Raw genomic sequence first — 23,229 nt, 5'->3', positions numbered from 1 at the left:
GTGTTGTGTGTCATGGACAATAGCGCTGCTTCTCATGGCTCTGTGCAGAGAAGTGGGGGAAGGACAGTTCTATGCGGGAAAGAACACCAAGATGCAGACAGTGTTTGGCACAGAAGCCTGCAAACCCCTGCTCATTTATGGTATTATTCTTGAGAAATTAACCACTAAGTGCTCTGCAATTACTAAAGAAATTGGCTGGAGAGATTAATTCAACCAACCAGATTTATACAATGAAATATAATTACTGACATATGAATTGCAGGGACTCACTTTTAGGGTAGGTTTTCTGTAGCTTTCACAGGAGTTAAAATGTGAAATTGTATTTACTGAAAGTCACAAAATGTAAGGAAATGAAAAATCAGAAAGATCAACTGGAAATGTCATTAGTATTGAGAGGGGAAGGAATAAGAAACAAATAAAAGAAGTCCAGTCACCAGAAAATAAATCACAGTTCTATATAAGGCCTGACAGAGGCTCTTTGGAAACCGTTTGATCAGCATTTCTTTCAGTTGCAGTTCTGGATAATCAGCCTTTACCATTTCACCTGCCCCTGCCTTGGCTGGCATGCTACAAATACCTGCACATGCGAAGGGCAAACAAGGCTGGATAACTTGAGAGTCAACCCAGGAAAAAGGACTTTAACACACACACAGAATGAAATCCTCCCTCTGGACCATGCAGAGGAGCAAGTTCCATCATCAGCTATCAGCACCCTGACATGGTAACCACAGGAAACGCCAGCTGACTGACAGGGCAACATAAACACAGGCATTTGGAGTAAAACTTCATCTAGGAAGAACGCCAGTGAGTCTAGAGCTCTGGCATCCCCTTGGGATGCTGAACAGCACCCACACATCTCATTGTTTTCCAGGGAAGAGATCCAGGAAGAGCCTGCCTAACTCCTTGTGCTATGCGTTCCTGTAGTGAAACAAGCTGGTACAATCAATCCAATCTACCGCCTCCTCCTGGAGTGATTCAGAAACATCAGAGAAAGGGTGTGAGGGGTAAATGACTGGGTTTGACTGCGGCAAGAACTGTGGTTAGCCACCACCTGTGTCAGGGATCAGTGGCACAACCTCACTCTACTCACCTCACTCTACTCACACCTTGGCAAAAGAGCTGCTCCAAGACCTGTGGCACTGCGGTTTGGGAAGCAGCCACAGCAGTGCAAAACAAAATGTCTGTTTACTTAACTGAGGTGAAGGAATAAAGAGGTTTGACTTGGAAAACTGCAGTGTCCCAGCATCAGGAAACTCCTACTTGAGTGCACTCACAAATCACACTCACAGCAGGGCTGGCCAATATAGCAGGTATTTACAACAGCTTGCCTCACCCAAGAAAAATTCAGTGCATTTTAGTGAATTGAGAGCAGTTTTAGTTCTCTACTTTGCTTTTAGCCCACAGTCATAATTGGTGTCCTTTTGGTATTTGTAAAAAAAAAACAAATATGTATTAAAAATTGGTAAAATAATTGATTAAATACTTCTCCCCATTCCCTCAACATGCTATATGATTTCTTTCAGTACAGGATTCAGAACAAATCAGTTGGAAACCATTTTGGGATCACTAACATATAAAACCTACCTTTGCCAATTTGTAGGCCAATTTTATAACACAAAAATCAGTGCTGATTCATGAAAGAATTCTTTTGATCCAAAGAAAAGGCAGTGAGTGGCTATTAACTGCTCAGATTTCCTTAGTATCTTTAGTATTTAAACGCACTTGTCCCAGCCCTTTGCTCCCCCATGCCTTGCTTAGGATAGACATGGCAGCAGCATTAAAATGATGGCACGCTTGACATCAAAAATAGTAATCTGCTTTTGGGTCCAGGTTTGGGGCTTTTTTTTCCTTCTCTTTTGAGCAAGTATGGCAACGATTTGATAGCCCAGCAGCGTTCTGCCCTCCTGAACCCTGGCAATGACCCAGAGGATTTGCACTCTGCTGCTAATTGCAGATCTGGCTGTGGCCATTTCCCATGACATAGCTGGAATTCTCCAGATCTTGCCCTCTCAACTTCCCCAGCTACGCCATACTGAAACTATTTGCTGCATCCTCAGGCTGTCAATCACAACACCCATCTCCCAGGCTCTGATGCAGCACCACAGCCTTCCATGGCACTCGGCAGCAAGGCGCAAACCTTCCACACTTACTACTGACCTGCAATCAGAAGTAGAAACTCCCTGAGGGAAGTAGTTTCTCCGGCAGATCTGCTGTTCAAACTGATATTACAACAGGAGGAGCAGGTGCTCTGATCTGACACACACTTGAAAAGGAAACCAAATGTTTTATTTTGAAGCTTAAGTTATGCACATATAACACATGAAATTTTTAATTTTCTATCTCAAGTTAATAAAGCTAAAGCCTGTTCCTATTCAACAACCTGGCTGCCATTCCAGGGTCACCTAACCTATCGCACATTCTCTTCAGTGGCACATGAAAATGGCTCTGATTCATTTTATTCTTTTATGTTAATATCAGGAGCCATGGGATAGACAGAATAAATTTTCTGATCTGTCCATATCTTTCTATTATGTCATGAAAAGTGGACAGTATTAGTAGCTTTGAAGAAAATTACAAGAAAAATTAAAGTTGCTTAAATCACTCATTCAGGTTTCACCATCTTCAGTACACAGTGTTGAACCAAGAAATTCCATGACTTTTCAAGGCAATGCACAACTAAGCCTTTTTTTTCCTGCCTATATACTGAGAGAGCATTTAAGTTATTCCCTTCACTTTCAGATGAATTGATAATCATGCAAGTAGTAGTGTATATTTTCCTTAGCTAGAGCTTTACCACAAGTTTCAACATACACAAGCTGGAAATAACATGTTTATCTCCAAAACACCTAGGAATACACTCTACATTTTTGAGTAAGTACACATGATCCCGCAGATTACAGACTCAACAATACTTGTCTTCACAGGGGCTCTGCCCCTTCACCATCTCATTTTATGTACTGTTTAGGTCTATTTGAATCTGCTCACCTTTTACTTCCCTTACCAATCCCACGTGACATGGCCATGATTTTGTAGTAGCTCAGAACATGTCTGAAATTCAGCATACCCCAGTGAACATTATGGTAATGTCTCCTTTTAACCATCCTTGTAAAACAGGTGGGATTTTGATGTAATTTAAACAGGCTGCTGACACTGTAGTGATGTTACCTTAGAGCTGTTTGGAAATAAATTTGAAAATTAAATCGCAATCACCAGATTAAGATCAGGAAGTGAACAATCCTGGAGAGAACAACTTCCGTAGTTGCAATACTCATGTTGGCAGAGCCACGAGCGCCCAGACTGGAGCCAGGAACCGAACTGTGCTGGTGGCCAGCTTGCACCTTTATCACAAGACCCCTAAGAGAGGCCACAAACTATGAGCAGTATCGATCCCCAGCATCCTCCTCCTGGGGATCTCATGACTTTTCCTCCTGCACAAAGCAGGAAAAAAATGAGGCCTCCAGAAAAAAACAATGGACATGTTTGCCCCCATAGGAACACTTAAAGCCTCCAAGGCAAGTCCACAAGTGAGGTAGGACATCTCTGAGAACATGATATGAGCCATCTATACTCTACACCCTTTTTTCTTCTCCCCCCCTCTTTCTTTAGTTTACTAGGAGAAACTGGAAGCACCTATGTACTTATGTTATATAATAATCCTAACTCAGCCTACTCTGTAACTCCTTCTGGTTTTGTAAGGCGGTTTTAAACAGAGCAGAACTGGGTCACATTCAGGAAAGGGATATAGCAAATATCTTTCTCTCACAATGAGCTGTTACAAGATAAAATCTAAAAATGGTGAACATGAAGGCATATCCTACCTTTGAAAAAGATACAGAAGGCAACATTACCAGCAGTTCTGAACAGCACAATTTAGGGAGGAGATAGCTAAACATCACCTCCTTGAGCAGCAGTTCATCAATTCTGGCTCCTGATGACTTTCAAATTCTGTGGGAGTTGAGAACCCTCCTCTCACACTGCTGCAGGATCCTGGTGCTGAGCACAATCTTGCACCTCTTCATCTTCCAGCACCCACAGAAATCCTGTCTACTACAGTTAATCTTTAATTTGTAATAGAAGGGGGGGGGGGGGGGGAAGAAAGAAAAACCATACAATCTAGTAACCCATCCACAGTAACTGCCAAACCTTGAGCCACCTAAAAGCTTCCAAACCCTGGCTTTAAATACTGTAAATAACATTTAACCACAGAATATTTCAGGTTATAGGGGACCTCTGGAGGTCATCTGGTTCAACTTCCCACTCAAAGCATGGCCATCTTCTAAGTTAGATGAAGTTAATATGCTTCACTCTTTCTTAAATGACAGTAAGAACACCAGAAAAATCTCTTTCTACAGAAGGAAACAAATGAGCTTGCTAATGTAGTACTAAATGGGAAAACTCCAAAACTAGGCACATTACTAGGGAGAAGGCCCAAGACACTCTGTGACTGCTGCTCCAAGACAAGCCACTACCTCTATGTCTCCAACTAATCCCCACAACCTGTACAGATGAAGTCAGTTGTGTTCCATGGAAAGTTAGTCGAAAAAAAAGAACAGTCAAGTATCTAAGTGATGCATAATTCAAAAAGTATAACGTTACACAGCAGTACTGACACTGGCTCTTCAACTCAGCAGGAGCTCTCGGTCCAGTCACCAGTACCTCTAGCATCCCCAGCACTCCTCTAGCATTCCAATACTCACTGGTAACTGGAAGAGCTGTTTCACTATGAATAGCTGAAATTTTCATAGATAAAAATTGCTTCCCCACAGTTTTTAACAGTGTTATCCTTTCAGGTCACCTTACGTAAGGGAGATGTCAGGCTGCAAGCCTAAAGAACAGCTTGCTCTGGCATTCTTCCTCCCATTCAAACTCTGGTGTATACACACCAAAAACAAGCTACAGAAATTCTTTGCTAACTAAATTTCTTTCTCACTTTGAGGCTACAGAGTCATGCTGGAGTCGGATGTCCTCACTTACCCATACAACTTGGTACGATCAATGTGCCTCAAAGGAAGAGAGAAATCCTTTTCCCCTTTTCATTTCATTGTTCTGAAAGGAAGGACACTACAAAGTGAATTAAGAGATTTAACAAACCTGGGCTGCTAATAAGTAAGTCTCAACTTTTAAAGTTCCATCATTTACACTTTCCATAACATTTTATTTATATACACAACTTATTTAACTACAGAGTGTAAAATACTCCAGCTCATAATTTTGCTGAGACTGATGTCAGACAAGGCCCACTGTAAGCCACAGACCAGACAATCTACTGCTTGGTTCTTTGTCCATGCATGTATTCAAACACAATGAAATTGGTTTACCTCAGTAAATAGGAGCTGGAATAAGCTGCAGCTGCAAGAGGTGGTCCTCATTTGTAAATGCTAGTACTGCCATTTGGAAAAAAGAGTAACAAGCAGTGAAGAAAAATAATTCCCTTCAAGCAATTGAAATACCAGTTCTGAAGATAAAATGGAGAAAACCCCAAAGCCAGTAAAAAGAAACACTGTTATCCTTTGAAGTTCACCACCAACTGGGGCAAGTGGCATGTGGCATTCCCCAGGCTTATGGGAAATTTGTTTCCTGTCGTGTCAGGAAAGAAACCACCGTTATTGCTATGGTCCCTCTGGAGCCTGTAATTACTGATGCATATAAATTACACTTTATCAAAATACATTGACAAATGTTGCCTTGGAAGTCAAAACTAAACAGTCCACCTAAGCAATGTTAGTCTAATTCTGTTCTCATTAGAGAAAGGACTGGCACAAATGGAAACACTGTGCCACACACATGCATTTCCCAGCCACATAACTAATACCAATGGATGATGGAACTTCAGGAGGTAACTCCTTTAGGTGAGTCATGGTCTTCCAGGGCAATGCTCTTGTTCAGGCATGGATGTGACACTTTGTCCTCTCCATAAATTCAGTGAAACGACACTACCAGATCTTAGGTGCTTTATTGCAGCCAATCCTACTCCAACGCGAAATCCTGGGACTGGCATTTCAAGTGTAGTTGCTGGCAGTCATATAAGTACTTACTATAGCAGAAGAAATATGAGGCCTCTAGCGTAAAGGAAGGGAAGTTGTTTAAGTGAAGTACCTCCTACTGACCAACAAGTACCCAGATCAAATAACACCAAGATCAGACCTTGGATCAGCTGCCACTTCTGGAGAAAAAGTTCAAGTGCTAACTAAACCTTAGCCCGTCAGCTCTGCTCCCAGTAAGGGAATGCAAGGTGGGGGGTCAATCAAGCAGTTGCTGGGAAAAAGTAGAACAGGATGGTCTGAGTACAAGTGACTCAAGAGAAAAAAACAGACAAAATCCCATTCTAATACTTTAAAATATACAGTTACTATGTGCATGCACCAGTTGTAGGAAAAGCAGTTTAGGGCTTGGAGACTGAAAACCTTCTCCTGCACTCAGCAAACTTCTTGGCCTCCAACAGTACAGAAAAGATGTTGAGGCAGGACTGACCCAGTGGTGATTACCAGAACTAACACTGGCAGTTCTATTCATGGGATTGTGTGGTAGCATACAAGATAATTCTTCCAACAAAAGAAACTGCCTGTATAAGCATAACACTTGGATTCGTATTGGGTGCCGTATTTTTCAACAGTATTGCCCTCACAGTTCACTAAGCACTGACGATGTACCTTGGACATAAACCACTCGCAACATTAAACTTAACATTCCTTTATATGTCAACAGGAATGAAGTAAATCCATATCTGCTGTCTCCAGAAGAAACTCTTTCATAGACACTTCTCTAGTAACAGCTCATCAGGGAGCTTAACAGAGCAAAGCAAAAGACAGGTACTTAATTTTGAACATTCTTTGTTCAACTTTCTCAACAGTATTTGCTTTTTCATTTAGAAAATGAAACTTGAACAGTGGTGATCACTGCATACCCAAATAATTTCAGTAGGTTCCAAAGTATTATGTAAGGGAAACACATTCAAGTTATCTCGTGGACTTTTTGTAACACAAGGTGCTCTAAGCCTTTGGTTTCAGTATGTTACACTGAAATAAAAGCAGCTCAGAGGCACACCTTGTGTGACATCTTTGTCTTAGTCATACGAGTAATATGATAATAAACCGCCCTTGCCAATCTATTCTTGTAGCACCATAGCATTTAATGACTCGCAAGAGGTATTTCAATTTTCCTTCATAAATAGTTTATACTCTTGTAAGTTTTACAATGTAGACTGCATTTGGGACATGAAACTGCATCAGCCTCTAGATCAAATACCTCCTGGTTCAGCTCCACGTTGACCCTTTTGACAGGCACGCATATGCCTCGGGCTACAATCCCATGGCTTCTCTCAACTGAAGGAGATTTGAATCATAATGAAATCCTGGATCATTTATGACTGTATTTCAAAAGCAAATGTAGTGCATTTAAAAGTAATAGCAGTATTCATTTTGGTGACCTTTAAGTGTTTGAAATACTTCGAACAGGCATGCCCTATTACCTCTGTGAAACACAGTGAAAAGTTCCAGAAAGCCTGACTTAAGCTTCCCATTGTACACATTACAGACTTTAAAAAGAAAACCAAATGAAAATTAAACCAAAGAAGTATTCAGTCTTGCATAATATCACCCACAGTAACCTTAACTCATGGGTCACTCCTAATATCCAATAAATCTCTGCAGATAAAGCTGAATTCAAGGAATCACAAGAACGGTTTGGGTTGGAAGGACCTTAAAGCTCGCCTGATTCCAACCCCCTGCCACAGGCAAGGCCACCTTCCACTAGACCAGGCTTCTCCAAGCTCCATCTAACCTCATTATTTGCAACTTATTTTCAAAGTATTTGCATGGACTTTTACCAGACAATGAATGTAAACTATTTTTTAACATCTGAATGACACCCTAGGATGGAAAGCAATGGAAATATTTACATCATTATTACTATATTTTTCCTGTGATGCAGATGAGATGTCTGTGCTTTAAGTCACCAGTTCAATCTGTTCCTACATTCACCTTGTACGAAAATAATGCTAAACATTCCAATCTCCTGTTCACCAGAAAAAGGAAGTTACATTTATTCTGCATTTTCTCCTAGCTGTACCAATGGAAGTTTACAAATGAATTTGCCACTGCTTGATGTTAACTGTGGCCAGGACTCCAGCAGCTCTGCACCACTGGCTCAACTGAGCAGTTGGCAAAATGCTTCTCAGCTCCTTTCAACGTACAGCCAATGGGCAAAGTGCAAAAAAAACATTAACATATGAATTAACCAATTAAAAGGAATTTATTAAACAATAAAAGCAATATCCGTCCAGCAATAAATTATGTGTAAGTTCACCGTGTGCTGACAGTTGCACGCTACCTCTAGCAGCGAGGCCAAAGAGCCGTGTTAACAAAGCAAATGCAGTAAATCTGACACACTTAGAGCGTGCCCAGGCAGACCAAGAGGGCTACTCAGTTTCCACAAAAGAAACTGCCTACAAGCCATCAGGTCAGAATCCCTACAGTAATCACGCACTTGCAGCTATAACCTAACTATTCTGACTGCAATCCACACTGCTAGTCAATCTGTTGATGTTCAACAGGAGCAGCCCATGACTTCAATAGCCAAACCCACCCTGCAGAGTCCCCCCAGGCTCCCAGAGCCACCACCACCCGAGCTGGAGGAACCAGAATACAACACTGTAGGGACACAGAACACTTGAACTGGTGCTAACAGAAACAAAAGACCAAAGTTCTGAAGACTAATGTAAGAAAATGCTAAGCCAGTAATGGCCACCCACAATTACTGTATTTTGAGAACCCTGTAAGAGCTCTTAGTCATGTGAAAGCCATCATAACAAGAAATTGAGTCACTGTGTTTCCCCCCCAGTTTTAACTTGTCACTCTAAACACAGCAGTTGAAGCCTGTTAAAAAGATGCATTTCAGAGTTGGCAGAGCATACACAACCACCCTCAGAAGCCATGTCTCCAGCTCCCGAGGTGATGACTAACCATGGAGTCCTGCTTGACTTGCCTTTCTGTAATTCACTTCAAGCAGCACAAGAGCCTGTGGAAGTTCAGAAAAGCCTAATTTTACTAAATATCTCCAGGATGTTCTCAAATATGTGGAGAAAAAACCAAACTCAATGGGAATTAGTGTCTAGCAGGATAAAGTGACTACACACTGAATTTTATCAATATTCCTTTTTGATACTGAGAATAAGGAAAATTTTAAGAAGCACCAGAAACTATTTACAACAGCCCTGATGTAAAGTCCTGGACGGGACTTAGTTAGTAAGTTTACAAGGCCACTATTAGTGTGAGTAAAATAAACTAAGCATCTTCCAGTTCAGGACTGTGTTGAGAATGCAGTAACAGAGTAATCATTTCTAATATATTATCTCCAAGACATGCAAGTTGAAACTAGAATTTGTTTGACAGTGCTTTAAAAGACAGTCTCATTTAGGAAAGCTGACACCCAGCAATATGGTTCAGGTTACCAAATAACACAGTGGCAAATTAAAGTCACAAATTGGGAGCCTCCTAATTTCTTGAGCTGAACACCAACCAAAAGCACCATGTCTCCTTTCTAATAGCACAGGAAAAATCAGGGAATACGAAAGGCAGTAGTTACGCAGCTAATAGAGTGAAACAGCCTATTTCCAAAGGAGACCTACGCTTAATCTGCACGTGAGGTATTTCTTCTGGAAATGTATAGTCCTTTGCCACAAACTAGACTCAGTAACTTACCAATAAGATGGCCCAATCACAGAAGCTGGCAATAGATGCCTTCTTAGAAGAAAGATGCCACTAAAACCCAGCAATCTCTTTGCAGAGCGCCCTTTCTTCTCCCATCATGCCTATGTCCCCTCAGAGGGGAAAGAACACATCTGCACAGGGTTATTTTAAATAACCGGTTTCACACAGGGGGAAAAGTAGCATTGAGGAGGCACCCTTCGGGTTTTCTGACATATACTCATTTGTTTTCTACTCTTACAATGATTAAAAAAAAAAAAAATCTTACATTCATCTTCTTGTGAAATTCATCCTCTGAACTAATTTAGACAGGAAAAATCCTGACTCTCCAAATAGAACTGGTATATTTGTATTTAAAAAAAATGCTACATACATTATTTACAACCAGAGCCAAAAAGAAGATATAAAATGACTTCAGCTTGATGAACGGTATAAATGTCATCCAGCTATCTGCAACACAAGCCTCTGACCTAATGCACATCTTTCTCAAGCCCAAAGTGCACCCTAGAGACCAGCACACACTTACTGTAATTATTTACTGTCTTCTAAAAAGACCTGCTGTGATCTATACACAGTAAAACTACAATTATTGGATGTGGATAAAACCACAAAAGCACGCTGTTACAAGCCCATGCTACTTTGTCATGGCAACACCATAACTCACACTCCTGAAACAATTGAATTGCCTTTAATGTGAAATGATAATGGAGCTCCAAGTCAGCAGTCTGAGCGAGCTTCCTTCCTAGAAAGAGAACAGAAAAATACAGAGGACACTAAGGAAATTTATGGAGTGGTGGCTTTTCCAAACACGGCTTCTGATGACATCCACGAGATAAAAGACTGCATTTGATCGGGAGTCATGATCTGATACTTGGAGCTTGCTAAGGATCAGGCTGGAAAGGAGGGCTTACAAATGACAGCTCTAGTGAGGCTTTCAGCAGCAAATTCTTGGCAAATCATACACATGTGAAACAACCTCCCAGCTACAACAAACATCTTGGATTTTACCAATGCTTGCTTTCCTTTGAGTGCTTTTATAGCTAATCCACACTGCACTTCTCAAATGCAAGCCAGGAGACAACTTCCCCAGGCCAGCGTCGGTCTGCAGGCACAGTGCAACAGAATGACATAATATGGCACAGGGAATCTAAAAGTTAAGTACACCTTCATACATATGTTTAACAAGGTCAGTTTCATAAGTAAGCAGTAACTAAATGGTTCCAGCTACTCCTACTAGGAACTACCTAACAAAACTACTTACACAAAATCAAATGTACACACTGCACAAACATTAAAATCTTAAGGAGGCAACTCAAGAAGAGATAGCAAATAGTAATGTGTAAAAATAAAACTAAAAGCCAATACAATAAACAATCAAACAGACTACATAAATTTATTAGACACTGAAAACCTATCATTAAAATTGCTTCAAGCATGTGCATCCACATAATAGCACACAGTTCTCACCGGTACCTTCAAAGCATATGAATTACAGGACAAACGTTGTTTCTAGGCAGTTTTAATGTGGTTTTAACACCCAGCTTGAGGAGAAAAACTAAGCAATGAAGGTACTAAAGCCAGCAAAAGTAATAAAACTTTGCCCAAAGAGCCTGCAGCAGCATTTGCTGTATTTTGTGTATGTTTGTGCAGGCACACTTTCTTCTTTCTAATCTAGCCTTAAAAATTAACAACAAAAAAGGTCAGAAAGATAATCAATTTTCACTGGTGCTCCTCCAGGTATCACACTCACATTGACTTACTTGACTGGTTTACAGAACATACAGATGTTGTTAGCTATGAATGGGCATTTATTGCATACTAAACTAGAAAACTTAGATGATCTAATACAATGCATAGCTGTAGTTATAAAAAGCAGATGAGATTGATATCAGTGTTTTAAATACATTATAAACAAGATGAGAGCAACATATTTTTCTTGTTTCAGGAAGAAAACATTTTAAAAGTAAATTAAATCTAATCAGATAGAAGACTATTTAATTTCATTTAAAATGACAGTGGATCAGCACAAGTTAACAAAGTTCCACATATTATCCTTTTTCATCCTTCCAAAAGCAGCCATTCTATGTGGAGGCAGATGCCAGATAATTCCTGACAAGCATTAACCTAAAGGAAAAGTGATACACTTCCCTTGCCAATTTTCTGCAGTGAAGTATTACCTAATTTATGTCTGAGTAGCACTTTAAAATGCAAAACATAATTACTGCTAGTCACTGCCATCTCCCTGGGAAGCATTAATGCACAACTAAGAGATGCATACATCAACAGCAAACTATAAGACTTATAAAAATCTTACATTTTCATGACTGAAGTTGCATGACCTCCAGCTAAGAAACCAAATAACAGGATCCAAGCTTTGTTCATGATCTATCTACTGTAAAATGGTTTTCCCCATCTAAAATTCAGTTTGCTTAACCACACATGAGCTAATTGGCACTACATATTGTACATGTATGCAACAGAACAGCTTCCTGTTTCTGCCTGAACATAAAGAACAGTTTTTACTGTGAGGGCACAGACTGACCAGGGAGGATGTGGAACCATTATTCTTGAAGATATTGGAAAGCCATCAGGACAACGGCACCAGTCTGCTCTAGGTGACCCTGCTTGAAGAGGTGTTGGCTGAACAAGATACTTCCAGAGGTACATTCCAACCTGGACTGAACTTGCATGGTAAGTGTTTGAGAGGGGTGTTGGTGTGCTACAGGGGTAGGGGTGGCTTTTGTAAGCAGCTGCTAGAAGCTTCCCCATGTCCGACACAGCCAATGCCACCAGCACCAAGCTGGACCTGCTGCTGGCTAAGGCTGAGCCACCAGTGCCAGTGGTAGTGCCTCTGGGATAACAAGTTTAAGGGGGAAGGAGCAATTGCAGCCAGAGAGGAGTGAGGAGGACATGTGAGAGGAACAGCCCTGCAGACACACAGGTCAGTGCAGGAGGAGGCAGGAGGTGCTCCAGGCCCTGGAGCAGAAGTTCCCCTGGAGCCCATGGTGCAGATCATGGTGAGGCAGCTGTGCCCTGCAGCCCACAGAGGTCCATGTGGAGCAGATGCCCACCTGCAGCCCATGGAGGTCCATGTGGAGCAGATGCCCACATGCAGCCCATGGAGGTCCATGTGGAGCAGATGCCCACATGCAGCCCATGGAGAAGCCCAGATTCTGTTACTACCTTAAACAGTGAGCTAATCTAAAAGAGAATCTAATGGATACTTCTACTCATCTGATACTTTTGGCATCAGGTTTCAGTATCTTTCAGTTTCCAGAGCCTGGTTTGTTTTATCAAGTGACAACTAAGACAGTTCATTAAAAGTGAATAGACCCAACAAATGTTCCATGGCCATAAATTCAGAGGAGGTATCAATTCTCACTGCACGACTTCAGTTTAGAGCACTTTTAAGAGGGTTGGGGTTTTTTCAGCCACACAAAGGAACTTTGCCTTGACTACTTAGCAGCTTTAGATATGAAAGTTTTAACAACAGAACAAATACATTCTTACATGTTGGTGGCATGGGGACTGTCTCCCTCTTGTTTTCAGAGATACTTAATAGACCCGTAGCATACATGGCCTTCAGTGAAAAGCAGACAGGCTCTGATCATTTTACATACCAGATGTGTACATGAAGGAAACTTAAGGATTCCAGCATGCACAAAGCTGTGTCTACAAACTTTGCTGATACACTTCACAACTCGTTTTGGATACCAGAAAATAATTACCTTGGAATCAAACCCTGGGTTTATGGCTGTTAAATTACATGGTTTGGTTTACTATACTTTCTGTGGGCATTAAATCACTTAGCTTAAGATTTATATTACCTTTTTCTTTATGGCTAGATATTAGTAAGAAATACCTGAAACTATACACACCACACACCCCCCCCAAATATCTTTCTTGTTTCCATTCCTCAGTTTATTAAAAGTGCCTTTTCTTTGATTCAGTTCTCATTAAAAGTGCCTGCAGTTTGAATTATTAGATACTTAATTATTTGTCCCAGATAAAACATTTAAGAAGCTTTAAAACCTGGGAAATTAAGGCAATAGAGCAATAGCAAACAATTCCAGTAGAGAATCGAGGGTTCATTCACCATCCAACTTCAACTTAAAACTCTTACCTAAACTAAAGCAAACAAAATCCATGAGTCTCAAAGCCACTCTTTCTAGAAGAAAAGGCTCAAAACCTCATGAGAAACTCATTTTGTGGGCCGTTTCACATTCCATCTAAGGTTTATTCCCCTATTTATATATATCTGCTTCTAATATCAACCAGATGTGACAACGAAGTCCAAGCAGCGCTGCAAAAGATGCAAGGATATCCTGTAGATCAGCATTTTGAGAGAGGCTTGGATAAGAAAGGGAAAGGTACCTGGAGCTTAAGTGATTAACTGAGGAAATAGCTATAATCTGAGAAGCATTCTTAATGAAAAGTTCTAGTTATCAGAAAGACTGCACTGCAGGAAAATGCACAGTGCCCTGACAGAAACACCTTCTGTGGACAAACCAGGAAATCATCAGGCTCAGAGCAGAGCTGTCCCACACTCCACAGACATGAAACAAGACAAGAACCCAACATCACCGAACAGGATTGTTCTCTAGCATTTCAAGCACATCATCAATAGGAAAAGACACTGGTCTTCACTACGATTTCCAACAGCAACAGGACTGAAGAGATTCTGTTGACCCTGAACTACACACAAAATACTGTTCCTTCCAGTAAACTCACAGGCAGATTTCAGCCCCGCTGACGGAACACTGAGAAAATCTACACGTTTGTTTTTGCAACCTGTAACTATTCCTTAAACATCAACAGGTCCTCCCTGAAAGCCTCCAGCACACAAAATTCCTGTGTATTTAAGCAGGTCGCTCACTCCATCTCCACCAAACCCAAATGCTAAGGAACATGCCCAACTTTCACACTATTGCCAAATTACGAAAATTAATGTGTCACCCTTGTGTTTAGTTTTATATCTTTTACAAAATGGAGCTTGGACCTTCAATATCCAAGTTGTAGGCTGTTCTGGTTCACTGCTGAAAGGAGCCACCAGAAGAATGACTGCTGAAATCACTTGTATTTGCTGGGTGGACAAGACTATGAGCTCTTCATTGCCATGAGTAAAATCATAAGGTACATTTTGGGCAACTGTATGGCAGTATTTAGTCCTTAAAGTTTTGCATCATTTGAGCTGTAGCAAGCTTACACACTTAAAATGCTCTATTTTGGACTTACTCATCAGGATTATAACTACTAAAAAAAGAGAATAATTGACTAATAGCTTAGTAGACCAGAATCAACAGTTTGAAAATATGACAGCAGAAATAATACATCTATACTATGGAAAATTAAAATGAAGATCAGTATTATCTACACGATTTAATGCTCATTTTAACTGACTCCTCACAAATTCCACAAAATATACATCACCCGTGTATCCGTCCCCCTGATCGACTTCTGCCTCACTTCTTTTATTCCCTGTCATCACTTTCTCAGCTATGCTTTCTTCTTGAGAGGCAAGGTCAGAGCAGCTGCAGGACAGGAATGCAAGCACCGTGTCTCTTCATCAAAGTGCTTTGCCCAGAAAGCCAGAGGTGGACAAAGTAGAGCCACACACTGCTGGACTGAAGACAAGTCATAACAGAAGTGAGAAAGAACAGCCCTCAAATCTACAAGGAGAAGAAGCAAGACAGTAACACAAAAAAATAGAAAGTAACCAACTAAAACACATACTTCTATTTTTCCTCCATGTCTAAAAAAAAAACCACGTGTATGTATTTTCACTAGTTCGAGTAGGTAGCAAATTTCTCATTCTTATCCCATCACTGAAAACCATACAACCAAACTGCATTTAGAACCATAACAGTTCAATTTTAGCTAAGATTTATTTACTTAAAATATACACTATATTTATATAACACTTGTATCTTCAAAAGAAAAAGCAAGTTTCTACTTACAAACACTGCTCAAGTGATCTATCTAAAGCACTACTCCACAGTAAGCAAGGCTTTGAATGAATGTCAGAGAATAAAGACAAATGTTTCGACAGCATCTATTGGGAAGCATTACAGATTACAGCATTCATATTAATCATTCTAATTTATGTGATTTTATTATAATCTTTATATTCTAAAAGCAAAATTATTACCCTTGTTAAGGACTATAATATATCATGATTACATGATCTACTCAAAAGTACATACTCTGCTATTGAAAAGCCTCAATTACTTTCACCTGGTTCCTTTGTGCAAGGTTCCTCACGACAGATGCACACAGGTTATCAAACACATGACTCTCCCTCAAACCCACAAACTACAACAAAGTTACTACCAGCCTATTGATAGACATGTTCAACACCACCATTCAGAGAAAGTTTCAACATGTTAAAGTGGAATTTGCATAAATGGATACAAGGAAACTCTGGAATTTTTATTTTTCTTAAAGCATCCCTGTTTCGTTAGACAACCCAGCTACATGAAGCAACTCTTCTATGAAATAAATGTAACTGGCATCTTTCTGAGACCAGATAAGGGCATCTGCAAGTAAGTACCAGCTTTATACTCAAGTACCAGCTTTATACTTAAGTACCAGCTTTATACTCAAGAGGAGTTTCAAGATACATAATGTCAAAAACATGAAAAAAAAACATGAGGAAACACAACCAAACCCCTCAGGCCTAGCAAAACCATGGAGCAAATGCTTTCTAGTGCATTAAAAAGTTATGACCAAGCTTGAAAGATCAAGTCTGTAAGTTTTTCAAGCAGATTTCAAGGCGACAAGACAGCTATACTTTGTAAGTATTTATATATTTTTTCATGTCCAAGAGCGTTTTTCACTTACTCGTACAGATTTTCATGAGCAAGCTTGGACAACAACAAAGCTCATTACAGAAACTCTCCAAAACTGTATCAACGTCACTCACAACAATGTTCAATTTGTCTGCTTTTAAAACATCCACAAAGAGCCTTTTCTAAAAATAGCTGATTGCAAAACTAACCTTCACCATCACCATATGTTCTGTATTTCCACAGGAAGACAAATTTACAGGACTGCCTAAATGGCTTGTTTGGTTGCATATAGAGGGATTAATTAAAGTTGTAACAACCTGTATTATGTCAACGTGAATTTCTAAATAAGACTATGCAACGTCTCTTTGTGGATGTCTAGACTATACTGGGTATGAGATGTTGACACATTTTATGGTCTCTATACCTCTACATAGAGAGTTAAAAATAATTCACCTTGAAGTCATCATGGTGAATATAAAAGGAACAGAAAAATTCGTGGTTTCTCATCCCTCTGATATTTATGCTCTACTGAATTACAGCTAGACACATGCAAACATAACACAGCATTTCAAGAGCCTTTACTATTTAGCAGTTCTAATATCACAAAGATTAAACTTCTCACCACAGTCAAAATACAAATGTGCAGATCTGCATAATAAGGAACATACAATAGGAACATAAATCAGGTTGTACTTACAATCTAGTTAACTTCTGTGTGTTCTGAAAAAGCAGCTCTGGAAGAACTTGCAATTTATTCTTGTTCAGACGCCTAAACAGTTACAATAAGAATAAAAAATAATTAGATTATCTTCCAATTTAAGAAGCTTATTCTATTACACATAAACTCATGAAGCTTCCATTATAGTAAACCTCACGGTACGAGCTCAGCACAGAATGTGCTGTGTACATTATTCCCACACGAGCCAAATGGATCATGCCATCTGTAGACCACCTGCCTATGTTCTTGAGGTAGGGAGTCAAGTGACAGTGGCCACAAAGTTGGAATGTTTTAACAGGGATGAGTACACAAATCACTTCTTTCATTTTCCTCTAGATACCTACTAACTGTGACTCGTATGGCCCCGATCGACAGCTTTCACTGCTCTGACGGACAGTTACAAAGGAGCTATCTGGAGCTGTTGTCTCCTTCTAAAGATCTAGGTTCAGTAAATGAAGTCATTTGACCAACTGAGATCATTTTCACATTAGCTACAGGATACACGCAAGAAGAGTTTTTATTTTAAAGACTTTTTTTAAAAACTCCACCTTGAAAATACGGGCACTGCTGTAGAACACAGGAACACACAGGTAACAGAACAACTGTATGGTGATTTGGAATAGAAACTTAAAGATTCTTCCAGCAACATGTCAGCGAACATTTAGAGCTTAAGGTTTATACCTTAGCCCATTTTATTCACTCACTGTGAAAACTTTTATACTGATGACCACAACTTGTGAATTTTAAGAAATCAACTGTTACAAGTTACTCCAGCCTAGAGGCTACAAAAAACATACGCTTCCTCTCCTTCATAAAATGTATGACAGCCCTGCACAATCTAAAAGCACTTCTGCTTCTAAGAAACAATCTTTTTCCACAAGCCTTTTTCTGTTGTCTAATAGCAAAAAGCCACTTGCTTTCACAGACCTAATGAATGTTATTTACTTAATGAAGCTGACAAACTAATTCCTTAGAACTCCACTGTTGTAAGTAAGAAGCCAACTTCTCGCATACATTCATACCTAAGCCTGTATTTACGCCTCCTTGGTGCAAAATCTACCTTAAAAGTTAACTTTAGTAACAGATTTTTGGTACATTTTTGATCATGGAAGACACCAGGAACTTTTAGAAACCTGCTGATACGTAGCATCCAATGTCTGCTTTCCAGTTTTCTTCCACATTGAGTAATTTCACTATCACAATTCAAGAATTTTTGGAATTGAAAGACCTTCCTCAGATCAAACCGATGTTGTGGGGTTTTCATATGGCAGAGTTTTCATATGGCCACCATATGAACATGTCCTGCAAGACAAAGGGGTGATAGAAGAAAAGGGAATATAAACTTCTCTTTCTGACACCTAGAACAGATCAAAGGATGCTTTGCAAGCTTGCTTACAGAGCCTACACATTACACGTAGCACGTGCCGCACGCGAACTTAAGCAGATCCAAAAACTACTTATTTCACAGTTTCTGAGATACATGAAGAGATCAGTAAAGGAAACACTAAGCAATAACACAGGACATACTAAGTACTGGTTCACATTTGGAAAAGTATATGGGAAGATTTTAAACTGGATTCCCTTACCCATGTGAAATTTCACACTTTTATACCTAATTAATCTTGTTTAGCTTAAATTTGATAGTAAAGTGTTACTGAATCCTCATCAAATTCAGGTTTTCAGCTATGCATGTTTATATTCTAGAAAGGGATAACAGGATGAAATGCAACAAAAAAAATTATTTACGATAAAACAGGGCTTCGCACCCCTCAATTCTGTCCTCTTTCAGCAAGACTCCCACTAGTTCTTGAGAAACACTAAATTCGTTCAACTTCTTCACTGGTCAGAAGAAAAAAGTCTGCCAGTGAAATGCATCTATTCCACATAGTTGCCTAATGTTCATTACTGATTGTCATCTCCACTCTCACAGTGTACACGTAAATATGCACTGTGAATCCAAAATAATCTGACTTATCTCAAAGCAATGTCCAAGAGTATTCTCATCTCTGCTTGCAAGGATTGCACAAATGCTGAGTTTATGCTTATTGCTCTAAGCCACTGAAATAAGCAAAATCAGGTTAAGTTTCTAGAATAGGAAGTTCCACCAACAAGCAGCCAAGAAAATGTACATAGTTAACAAAAAATGTATTTTCAAGGTTAGGAAGCTTGCAACCTGAGAAGTCACCATTTTGCAGTGACACAAACTTCTTAGAGAGAAAATAAAAAGCTAACATTTTTTTTTCCCTTAACTTACTATCAAATTAATCCAGAAGATCAATATTTTAAATTATTATCACCTATTATTTGCATGTGCTAACACTGCCCTACCTGTCATGCCTAAAGGACCGTGTTCCCAGCTGCCCTTTTAAATTGCCCTAAGCATTTTAAGATCTCATTCTGACATCACTTGAGCACTGATTTTCTTTCAAACACCACATGAAATGATGCTTTTGAAAGGCTCATACACCACCCACCCAGGACTTGTAGCACACTACACCTTAAAACTGCCTGTCCTCTTCTCCCATGTTAAACACGCACCCACCATGCAATCAGCATGTGTGCATGCACACGTGTGCACACACAGCACCAAACCACCACCACCCTAGCACTGAGCTACACCCAGAGGAAGGAATCTGGGGCACTGAGCCAGACAATATCTGGTCCAGGTTATTTGACCTGGGACTGCTGGATGTGAATGCAGCTGTTCAGTGTCTGCAGTGTTTTGAACTGGATGTTTTACAGCTAATAAGACCTGCAAAGTATTCCGGGAATTCGGAGCGCTGGGCAGAATGATGCATAATCATTTAATGCCACAGAACAGATGAGTTCCAGTGCTGGATCCCAAGCAGCTCTGGACCTGCACAGCATGGAGTCCAGACTAATAAAATCTCCTGGAAGCTGAAGAACTGTGCAGAGAGGCTCTCCAGGAGTCATATCAACTCTGGCAATACCTGCCTTGAGTCAAGCTTATTAAGTCTGATTAGACAGATGCTGACTGTAAGGTCAACAATCCCCATAACACTGCAACTCCCTCCATCTGCCAGCTTATTTTAACCACAACTATGCACAGGAAATAGAACTTTATACATTCTGTTCATTAGTCTTCTCCTCAAGTCCCTGTGACCCATAAAACCTGACCAAGCACCAGAAGAGTTCTGAAGACATAAGCAGTGGTGTTCCAGGAATCCATATGTCACCTCCAAGGCTTCCATGTAAGACCACCACACTAGCACAGTGTCCTCTCGCTAGGCTCAAATATATATTCACCTATGCTTCTGTTGGAAGATGTTTAGGAAGCTGGAAATGGTAAAGGCTAAAAACCTGTATTTCTGTATGCAGGGATTCACTACAGCAGTGAACTACTGTTTCTTCTGAAATTATTATATATCACTGACACACTTCTAGTAACTAAGATTGCTTAGTAAATTGAAAATTTCAGCCTAGGGTATCAACATATCTAGTTTAATAATGCTGGGATAGAATATGGCTTCATCCTCCTACAATCTCTCATATAGAACCAAGCATATAAGAGGTTCAACTCTTCTAATCACCTTACACAGGAACATAGAGTAGGAGCACTTCCATTGAATGTTGAACATTATTATATATAAATATTCATAACACTAGACATATATATGCAAAATATCTCTACCCACCATAATAGTTATGAATGATAGCTTTATGTAACAGAACTTCAGACTTACAAGATGTACCCATGAGTTTTTAATGAGAGTAACTCCTTCCTTCAATGCTGCAGACAGCAAGACATGTCAGCGTTATTTTGCAAGATATATAGCCCAGGTAACTTGTTGACTAATAAAGACTAATTTGTTGACTGATATGGTTATTGCATGACATTATTTCCAAGGAGAATATAAAGATAAATAGACATTAAAAAAGAAGAAATACTAGGCTACACCTCAAAAGGATCTTAATCATAATGTTCAGAGAAGGATGAGAACAATGATCAGAGTTACAGAGCAACCTCATGTTGGAACAGCTTAGTAGACTTCCCACTGGGAAAACAGCTGAGGGCGAATATGCTAAAGGTCTGTATGATTATGCAGCAAGGGAAGGTGATAAGAAACAGTTGTTCTCATCTTTTGCAATACAATAGAAAGCTGGGAACTATCAAATGAGAAAGCTTGGAAGTATCAAATGGTGGTGGTGGTAGCTTCAAAAAACAAATGGAATTAATTTTCCCACACAACATACTGTTCAATTGTGTACCAACTGATTGCTTATCATCGGTTACTAGTTTGTGTGGGTAAAGAAGACAAACAATTAAGAACATTAAGTAATATTAATTAAAAAGGCCCAGTTAAGGATTCAAGTGATCTCTGCCACAATATAATTTATATATTTGCTTTTTCTTCATTTGTTCTTCTTTAATGAGTTTCAACTGGAGACATAGTACTGGCCTACTCATATTTTGGGTCTGAGCTCACATGGCCATTATCTTCTGGCTTTTGGCACCTGGGTTTCTTTTCTTCTGTTGAGTTCATCAGAAAAGAATTTAAACTCAGTACTAAAAAATTTAATTCATACTAAACAATAGAAATTGAGATTTTAAGCCTCTATTCAAAGCATTTCTGCAAAGCCTCTTAGATTATGAAGCTTGCCTGCTGCAAAAATTTAGCATGCTCCCGAAAGAAGGCTTAAAATGACCATCAGTGGTCATTGAACACCAAGGAGCAAAGAAAAAGATTCCTCATTACAGTGACAACCAAAAACAGGTAGATGTGTGTATAGGCATATCTATGCATGTCTGTATATCTATGTATACATCTCTATGAAGATTACTTTCTTCTCATTTTATTTTAGCCAAAGCCCTCATGTCCCAACTCTGACACCCTCACATACCCCCAAGCAAGCTGCTCTTCTCCTATATTTGAAGCTGACTTTAATTTCTTATTAAATACATAAATACCTATACCACACAGCTGCATCATGTTACACACTGCATTTCCTTGCTTTTTGATTCTGATGGCCTAAAACACAGATTTACAGAATTTGTGACCTTTCAAAGTCACACATATACAAGCAATGTTGTCCTCCAGTCTATTATTGTTTTCCTTAGAACAGCCACATATAGCACCAAACACACTGCTTCAACACAGGACAAGCACTCCCCCTCACCTCCCGCAAATATTTTGCTCATATACATACATAACGAGTGCCAGTTTCCCCTTTCTCCCTCATCCTACTGCCCATTTGGGGATTCTGTGTCCTGAAGGAAAAGGGATAGAGGGAAACAACCTCAATGTCAATCACAGACTATCAAGGGCCCTTAGAAAAACAATGAAGAAGTTATTAACTGTGAAATTCCTACCTTCCTGGCTCCAACCAGGCTAATAATATTTCTTCCTCTGTCTGAAGCTGGGATAGGAGAGAAACTTAACTATTGAGATTCCCCTGACCATTAAAAAACTAAGTATGAAACAACCCCTGGATCTTCGAAACATAATGCTATCAGCCTAGAGGTAGACTGAAGATGTTTGTCAGGACCTTTCCAAGAAATAAATGGAGGAGAAGACCTACACTTTACAAGGGTTATTTTTACCTTTATATAAATTTTTGGTTTATTCCTTTTCTTACCTTCTGGAGGAGAAAAAAAAAACAACTTATTTTTTATAGGAAAATGCTGAAGTTGCTTTCAAGCCCGAGAGCCTGTTTCCCTGGGGGGGACACTTTCTTTGGGGTACTGACTTCAGCTGCATCCCTCATGTTTACACTACTGGAAGGGTCTCGTCCCATTTGCATACTGTTGTCTTACGGAGTTCCACTCACAAAAACAAACACGAGATAAATCTAACCTATATGAAAGGCCTGATCACTATAGATTGAAAATAACAAGATGCAGATGGAAGCACAAGTGTAACAGCAAGAAGTCAGCCAGCATCTTCCCAGGCTTTTACCCTTTCAACCATAGGACACAGTTTGTGTTACGGTAAAATGACTTTTCTTTTTCTTTGACATTTCACCCAACAATTTAAGTTGATACACTGGCTATGACAGA

General features: G+C 39.7%; 1 protein-coding gene across 3 annotated transcripts in view; it reads right to left on the bottom strand.

Annotated features, from left to right (window-relative positions):
• The window catches only part of SLIT3 (slit guidance ligand 3), a 518,859-nt gene that overhangs the window by 449,237 nt on the left and 46,393 nt on the right, over positions 1-23,229 (bottom strand). For all 3 annotated transcript variants that reach the window (XM_057415154.1, XM_057415155.1, XM_057415156.1), the window contains one exon: positions 17,190-17,261. In XM_057415154.1, coding sequence (XP_057271137.1) covers positions 17,190-17,261 — 72 coding nt within the window. The remainder of the gene's footprint in view (positions 1-17,189; positions 17,262-23,229) is intronic.

This window comes from Pezoporus wallicus, unplaced genomic scaffold (assembly GCF_028554395.1).
Source record: "Pezoporus wallicus isolate ANWC-B61680 ecotype Strahan unplaced genomic scaffold, APGP_CSIRO_Pwel_v1 contig_4161, whole genome shotgun sequence".
NCBI classification, from domain to species: Eukaryota; Metazoa; Chordata; class Aves; order Psittaciformes; family Psittacidae; genus Pezoporus; species Pezoporus wallicus.
This window is presented reverse-complemented; position numbering and strand designations above follow the sequence as displayed.